At 41.1% G+C, this 8,691-nt stretch overlaps 1 protein-coding gene across 1 annotated transcript; it reads left to right on the top strand.

The window, feature by feature from the left end:
• Window positions 1-2,597: 2,597 nt before the first annotated feature.
• On the top strand, window positions 2,598-6,729 carry LOC131694584 (isoleucine--tRNA ligase, cytoplasmic-like). The gene is made up of 4 exons (XM_058983058.1): window positions 2,598-2,913; window positions 2,976-3,510; window positions 3,568-4,835; window positions 4,894-6,729. Exons 1-4 carry the CDS (start codon window positions 2,774-2,776, stop codon window positions 6,626-6,628), a joined length of 3,678 nt encoding a protein of 1,225 aa, XP_058839041.1. The 5' UTR covers window positions 2,598-2,773; the 3' UTR covers window positions 6,629-6,729.
• The last annotated feature ends 1,962 nt before the right edge of the window (window positions 6,730-8,691 follow it).

Raw genomic sequence — 8,691 nt, 5'->3', positions numbered from 1 at the left:
TTCGGCTTCGCCTCATCAGAAACCAACACTAACTTATTGTCGGAATAGATTAGCGCCGGCTTGACGCAAATTCCTTAAAACTAAAACACACTTTGTGTTTCAATCGAACGACTGATCAAACGTGATGTCCCGTTCGAGCAGAAGTTCTGTTTATGTCGATGAGACACAGTGAAACCGCAACACAGTATGAAATAAGGATTTGTGCCCTCCTGTACAAAGACTGGTTTTTACCAACAAGTTTTCACCCTAGCGAGAAATTTTGGTTTTTACCAAATTTTCCTCCTTAGGGTGAAATATAGCATAATAAAGTAATGATCGGTGGGCAATCAATAATCAATAAACAAAACAAAAGTATCAATAATCTCAAGGGGATATTTCTGTGAGTTCTGCTATGTAAACTGAAGCAGTATCATTGAGTTTGAAAAAGGCGGTGAAGTTTTGATTGAATATACCGAAGCCGTTGGAGCCGTCGCGTCTGAACCCGTCGGTGTAAAACATCTTGTTGCAGCCGAATTCTCGAAGTTTAGGGTAAATGATCTTGACTGAAACAATTTTGTTGATTTTTCTGCACCTCCGTCGACACATACGTCGATTTCGGCATAAAATTAGAAAAATATTTTACAAAACACGTTTGAGATGAAAGGTAAAACTAAATAAAATGGTAATTTATGGATTGGATTTTAAATTTTACTCGGATTGGAACCAGAGTAAGTTTTATTTACTGAAGAATATTAATCATGAGTGAGAATGGGCTTATATTTAACGGCACCAAAAATAATTTTAATTAGGACTATGGTTAAAGCCCTCTTTAAAAGCTGCAACATGTTTCAAATGAATTATTGGTATCCTATGACAATGAAAATATATATTTGGAAATGTTTGAATAAGTTTTAATGCTCAGATCTCTTAAAAATATATCGAGAGTATATGCTATCAAAACATGCCAATAACGAATTAGTTTTTTTCCCAACTCAACCCCTGAATATAGATTTCCTTCATAGTAAAATGCAACCGAAAATAGCCCCTCTAGTGGTGAATAGCAGAAACTGGTAGTCTCAATCCCGATTATTAATTGTAGTTCGATAAAATATCAAAAAACCATAATCATACTCTATTTAAAACCCAATTCGAGATATTTTCTGTAGCCTTTCCAATCAACTTAAATCAAAGTGTATTGCTTACGTTAAAATATAAAAAACTCCAATTTATGAGCGTTTTAGTATAAGCAAGCTTGGTAAATAAAGCTCACTCAAACATCGTCTTGATGTATCAGAATACGAAGTAATTATGTTTCGGAAAATCATGGAAGATGGAAAAAAAATATGTTAAATTTTGCAGTGTATGGTGTTTTTGGCGCATTACTTCATTTTAGTATGTCGTGTAGCATATTTTTCAAACAGCCCAATCTTGATCAGTTTCTTTGTAGTCCCACTTCATATCATATTCCCTACTATGAAAGAAGTTTTTGGATGTCTTTCAGATTCTACGAATCTCATCTTAATGAATGTGTCGAAGAACACAGTTGAATCAGAAGTATAAGAGAAATTGACACGGTTAGGATAATACGAAGAAGAATTGATATGTTGTGCCATATATATATATATATATATATATATATATATATATATATATATATATATATATATATATATATATATATATATATATATATATATATATATATATATATATATATATATATATATATATATATATATATATATATATATATATATATATATATAATCGAAGTACAAGGACTTCTAGACTTATCGCATGAGTCAAGTGCTTGCAACCCAAAGCAATACGCAAAAAAACAATATTGGATTCGTTCAGTTTGATGAAGTGTATGTTCCCAGCATTGTTAGGAAAATAATATTTCATTATTTAAAGATCACTCTATCAGACAGGTCGTGTATTTGCAAAGAAATATTGAAATATCATAATTTAAATTGATTTTCTAACCAACCAAAAGACCGGGTAAAATCCGTATTTGAACCACCATTACCTGATTTTTACATTTTAGTTATTGTAACTCGATAAGCAATCAGTTGTTATCGTCGTTATTATTAAGGAAGAGAATCTTTCAGCGTCCATAAAAAGTTAGTACCAATTTGATGGCATATTTGAACACAATTAATTGAAAATCCAATAAATTGTTAATTTAAATAAAATGTACAAATATATCACAATTACCGATTCCTCTTGGCAATCGGGTAATAGTTTCCGATGATATTTTTGATCTATAATGCTTGCGAGAATCTTGATTAGTTTGAAGCAATTAGAGATGAATTAGCGATGTTCAGTCTCAAAAACACCTAAAAGAATCTAATTGCATTCATAAAATCAAACAAATTTGGAGAATCTTGGCAATAATCGAAGCAAACGTATGAAGTGTCTAAAATATGTAAGGATTCAAATCAGGTTGGTTACCATATTGAAAAAGCTTGTTTGATACAGCCATTCGCCACTAGACGCCGCTAATATTCTGCTTCAATCGAGTTGGTGCTTGAATTCACGGAAGTGCGATGACCATCTCGCACCAATACATGCGCGTGCTTGAAAGTAAATACCGCCGTAGCTGAGCTGTCATTCATTATAATCTTCCTTTGCAACGTGAAAATTGCTGACGAAATGTGCTGTTGATTTTTGCCACCTATAAAAGTGTTTATTTTCGGTTAAATTGACACGGAAGCTAGCCGGAGTTGGCTCTATTCAGTGCACAAGCAGTCGAGGAAGAAACTTTTGGAAAAATTTACATCATTCGCTTGAAATGAACAGCGTTACGACGAACGACTTGCACCGACTGCCGGAGACAATTAACTTCCCTGCGGAGGAGGAAAAAGTGCTGCAGTACTGGAGAGACGAGAAGGTCTTTGAGACATGTCTGAAGCAATCCAAGGGAAAACCAAGGTAGGTCAGTTGAATATATTTCACATGCAGAAGTAACGTAATGTGTAAATTGATTGGTGTAGGTATACTTTCTATGATGGACCGCCGTTCGCTACCGGTCTGCCCCATTACGGTCATATTCTGGCAGGCACGGTGAAGGACATCGTTACTCGGTATGCGCATCAGCAGGGTTACCATGTGGAACGACGTTTCGGTTGGGATTGTCACGGGCTGCCGGTTGAGTACGAGATCGATAAGACGCTAAACATCCGTGGTCCGGATGATGTCGCTAAGATGGGCATCAAGGCGTACAACAACGAGTGTCGCAAGATTGTTATGCGCTACGCAACGGAGTGGGAGGAAATTGTTGGTCGGATGGGACGGTGGATCGATTTCAAGCACGACTATAAGACGCTTTACCCGTGGTACATGGAATCCATCTGGTGGGTGTTCAAGCAGCTCTACGCGAAAGGAATGGTTTATCAGGGGGTTAAGGTGATGCCTTATTCAACGGCTTGTACGACTGCGTTGTCGAATTTTGAGTCCGGTCAGAACTACAAGGAGGTTACGGATCCGGCGGTCTTTGTGTCGTTTCCTATTGTGGGCGATAAAGACGATGTAAGGTTTAATTGGATTGATTATGGTCCGATTTGTAATAGTTTGCATTGATTTTAGGCTGCCCTAGTTGGTTGGACCACCACCCCGTGGACGTTACCGTCTAACTTGTCCTGCTGTGTTAACCCGGAGTTGATTTATGCTAAAGTTAAAGAACTTAAGAGTGGAAAAGTTTACATAATGATGGAGTGTCGCATAGAATCACTTCTTAAAGGTCCAGAAAATTATGAAGTGCTTGAGCGTTTCCCCGGCAAAGAGCTGGCAGGGTTGAAATATGAGCCGTTGTTCGATTATTTCGGGAAGTATGAGCATGTGGCATTTCGAGTTCTAGTGGACGGTTATGTTACGGAAGATTCCGGAACTGGAGTGGTACACCAAGCGCCGTACTTTGGCGAGGATGATTATCGCGTTTGTTTAAACAACGGTGTCATTACTCGGGATCAGGAAATCGTTTGCCCAGTTGATCCGAGCGGTAGGTTTATGGATCCAGTTTTGGATTTTAAAGGTCAGTATGTAAAGGATGCGGATAAGAATATTATAAAGCACTTGAAAGAGAAAGGACGATTGGTTCATGCGACGCAAACCAAGCATAACTACCCATTCTGTTGGCGATCGGATACCCCGTTGATTTACAAAGCTGTTCCTTCGTGGTTCATTCGAGTGGAACACATGAACAAACAGTTGATAAACTGTAGCTCGCAGACCTACTGGGTACCGGAGTATGTGAAGGAGAAGCGTTTCGGAAATTGGCTACGCGATGCTCGTGATTGGGCTATCAGTCGTAATCGTTACTGGGGTACACCAATTCCGCTGTGGATTTCACCAGATGGACAAGAAATAGTTTGCATTGGAAGCATCGAAGAATTGGAAAAGTACTCTGGTGTGAGAGTGGAAGATTTGCATAGGGAGAGCATTGATCACATCGAGATTCCGTCAGCCGTTCCAGGAAACCCACCGCTTAGACGAGTGCCTGAGGTGTTTGACTGTTGGTTCGAGTCCGGTTCAATGCCTTTCGCTCAGAACCATTATCCGTTTGAGAATGCTGCCGATTTTCTCAGCAACAGTTTTCCCGCCGATTTCATTGCAGAAGGAATAGATCAAACGCGCGGTTGGTTCTACACTTTGCTGGTCATTTCGACGGCGCTGTTCAATAAACCACCGTTTAAGAATTTGAACTGCACTGGGTTGGTGCTGGCATCCGACGGGCAGAAGATGAGCAAACGTAAGAAGAATTATCCGGATCCGATGGAGGTGGTCAACAAGTATGGAGCGGATGCGCTTCGACTGTATCTCATTAATTCGCCGGTGGTGCGGGCTGAAAATTTGCGGTAAGTTTCATGTCGGATTAGCTGTTTTTAACTATTCTAATAACATTCTCAATTCTAGATTTAAGGAAGAAGGCGTCAAGGACATCATCAAAGACGTTTTTCTGCCGTGGTTTAACGCGTTTCGGTTCCTGCTGCAGAATATCGATCGCTTCGAGAAGGAAGACAAAGTGGTTTACCGTTACGATGCGGTTCGTCATGCCGAAAATCGTTCGACGAACGTTATGGACGTTTGGATTACGTCGTTCAAGGAGTCGCTTTTGGACTTTTTCGCTAAGGAAATGAAAGCCTACCATTTGTACACGGTCGTTCCCCGACTGACCAAGTTCATTGATCAGCTGACTAACTGGTACGTACGGATGAACAGGAAGCGTATCAAGGGAGAATTTGGTGTGCAGGATTGCTACCACGCATTGGACACGCTGTATGATGTACTGCTCGCTATGGTTAAAATGATGGCTCCGTTTACTCCGTATCTAACGGAATTCATGTTCCAAAGGTTGAGGCTTCTGAACAAGGATACCATTGAAGGTAGTGTGCACTATCAAATGATGCCGACGTCGAATAAGAGCTACATCAACCTTCCGATTGAGCGAGCTGTTTCCAGAATGCAAGCCGTTGTTGAGTTGGGTCGTGTCATGCGTGACAGAAGAACCGTCCCGATTAAGTATCCACTGACAGAGGTCATTGTGATTCACCAGAGCACGGAATATTTTGAGGATATCAAATCATTGGAAAGCTTTATCTTGGATGAGCTGAACGTGCGAAAAATTACCTTCAGCTCCGATAAGCAAAAGTATGGTGTTAAGCTGCGGGCAGAGCCGGACCACAAAGTATTAGGTATACGATTGAAGAACGATTTCAAACAAGTCATTCTGGCGGTAAAGGCATTGACGGATGAGCAAATCTCGGAACAACTAAAAGTAGGACATTTTACCGTACTAGGACATCGCATCGAACTGGAGGAACTAAGGTTGATGTACCAGTTTGACGAATCCCAAGCTGGAGGTCAGAACTATGAAGCTCACAGCGATAATGACGTTCTGGTTCTGCTAGACATGACGCCCAACGAGGAACTAATGAAGGAGGGAGTCGCTCGTGAAATAATTAACCGCATTCAGAAGCTCAAAAAGAAGGCCAAACTTATCCCAACCGATCCGGTTCTAATTTATTACACTGTTAGCAAAGATGGCGATATCAAAAGTGTCGCAGAGAGCCACCAGGAGTTCATCGTCAATACGGTTAAGTCCCCGTTTGTGCCCTATGGGCCGGAAGCTATTTCGAAAGAAGTTTTAATTGAAGAATCGCAAGAGCTGAAAGGTGTGCAACTGAATATCGTAATTTGCTCGACTAAGGAACGTCCGGTTCCAGCAAGTCCGTGGATAAATTTGGTTCTCGATGAAAAGATTGTACCTCGCTATCAACGGACACTATCGCGAGCGGCTACCGTTCTGCTGAAAAATGTCAAGGGCGAAATGCTAACGCTTGAGCAATTGCACGCCGAGATTCATTGCTTGTTTGGATTGAACGATCAGAGTTACAACATACTGACACCGGAAGGGCAGCCATTGGCGACTGTGGATCTCAAATTGAATCAGAAATCTTTGTATATTACCCGCGGGACGGTGACGCCTTCGGGTTGGAAACCGACAAATGTGCCATGCAGCGTCTTTCGTAATGTGGAAGTCAATGGCAAGCAAGCGACCGTGTTTGAGGAGAACCCCGTTGGAGTGAAGCTCTGTGTGGAACAAGTTCTAAAAGAGATGTTTCCCAATGCTGGGTTGAAGGTGAATTAGATGGATTAAGACCTGCTGGTTAATAAGCTGACATTGTAGTGATTGAAGGATTTTATTGAATTCAGTCCGCTAATAAAACTTTTTTCCTTATCTTTTATCGATGCGATTGGTTGATCAAGTATTATTATTCCGAATTACTAGAGTCCAATGACATTCACATAAAGTTACTCATTTTGAAAATAGATTTTTTTACCGAAGCCAGGAGGGCCGTGTTACATCATTCGACTCACTTCGACGAGATAGGAAGACGAAGTGAGCCTGAGCCGCTTCTGCTAAGATCCTTAGATTCTAGCAATCAAAGATCTAAGTAATTAAATCATCATAGCCCAACCGAAGTGCCAACTAGCACGTCACGATTGACACCAGTAACTTCCTGATTACAGCATATTGGTAATGACAAACGTCAGCGGACAGGACATGGGCCCCAAATTGGACGACGACTTTGGGCTGACAGTCATGCTGTTCTGCTCCCAGAGTAAGGAAGGGTGACACCGTCATCAAACGGTGAGTAGGCCATGGGTGCGACTGCTTCCGTCCCGGTAAAACCTGGTCAGGTCTCCAGGTACGTTCGAAGTTCGTCACCAGACTCGGTGGTCGTAGGTTCAGCTGTAATATACCTGATTAACGCCGATCCGGCTCTGAATTCGATCCCCACGAAGGATCGTGTTCAACCCTCGATTGACCTCACTGCTTGCATAGATAACCAATCGATCATAACACTTCCCATAATCGCAGTCAATCCCACGTTCTATGGGATTCCCTATATACATGGGACTGACTTCCGATTATATGCAGAATAGGCGAGTGCATACAACGAGTTGAGATAGCGGCCTGGAGGGGGGCACCAGCATGAAGACATCCAAAAAACTAAATGTGATTGGAGAGGCACTGGGAGCAAAGGAAAACACGATTGCGGTTGCAACTTGCAAGGAGCGGTAAGCTGCAGAGATCACCGATAGCCACAGCGAGTGCCAACAGCGGGTTGGTACAGAGTGAGCAACCAGAAAACCAACGGGAGATGGGGTTACTGAATCGAGTGTTCACTCCAAGACCAAATAGCGAAATTATCTAGAATGATTCACATCTTGGGAAGTCGTACTTGACGGAAGTGAGAAAAAAGATCAACGAGCTTTATAAGTTTGTGAAGGACAAGCACAAAGTGCACACCAAGGTGAAGCAGCTAGTAGAGAATATTAAATCACCTGTAACAGCTGCTGAACGTGAGCAGAAGGCGCTCTTGATAAGAGCTGAATCAGCCGTAAAAGCTCTGATGCAAGCCGCAGAACACGTAATGGCAGTCACTACAATACTCGCTCAAAGAAAAGTGCGCCGATTATGAGACCAGTATTTAGATCTGTTGTGAAGTGCCTTAATCTAAGTATATAACATATCACTATTGATGAGTGGTTATCGCTATTGAGATACACACTCTTCCCAATAAGGCACACCGGTTCATCGGCTTCTTCATTTTCTACTACACTACAATGTCCTAAAACCCAGTATAAATTGACATGATTTTTCTGCACCGATTGTCGGACTGCAAGAATACACAACCCTTAATGCATTGAGCACAGCCTATCTAAGAAAATGCTGATATATGCATACCAGTTCTTTCTTTACAGACATACGTAAGTGCAATGGCATATATTTCTGCCTGAAACACTGTCGGCCGGTGTTTCACGGGGATGCTAGCGTTTATTCCTTGTCCTGTAATACCAGAACCTGTCAAATTATTCATTTTAACTCATCTTTCTAGAAAACTACTGAGCCTGGGCGGAGACTAGGGCCACCTTACTCCCAGGTTGACTGTTCAGTCTCAGTAATTTTGTAGGTAGTTTCAAGGCTTGGCATCGTGGTTCAAAATCACTGTATTTTTAGAGAAGCTCTATCCTTTCTCATCTTATTAAATCGGCGAAACGGGATAACATTAATCATCAACTATTTTCGCAATCCGCTAACATTTTTTCAAAGCTGAATGTTTGTCAAAAATTTCCTATGCTGATCAAAAAAAATTCTATCAAGATAACATCACATAACATTGTGAATCCAATTCGTAAAGAATG

The sequence above is a fragment of the Topomyia yanbarensis genome, unplaced genomic scaffold, assembly GCF_030247195.1.
Source record: "Topomyia yanbarensis strain Yona2022 unplaced genomic scaffold, ASM3024719v1 HiC_scaffold_100, whole genome shotgun sequence".
Classification (NCBI taxonomy): domain Eukaryota; kingdom Metazoa; phylum Arthropoda; class Insecta; order Diptera; family Culicidae; genus Topomyia; species Topomyia yanbarensis.
Note: the sequence above shows the minus strand (reverse complement) of the source record. Positions and strands in the feature narration are given on the sequence as shown.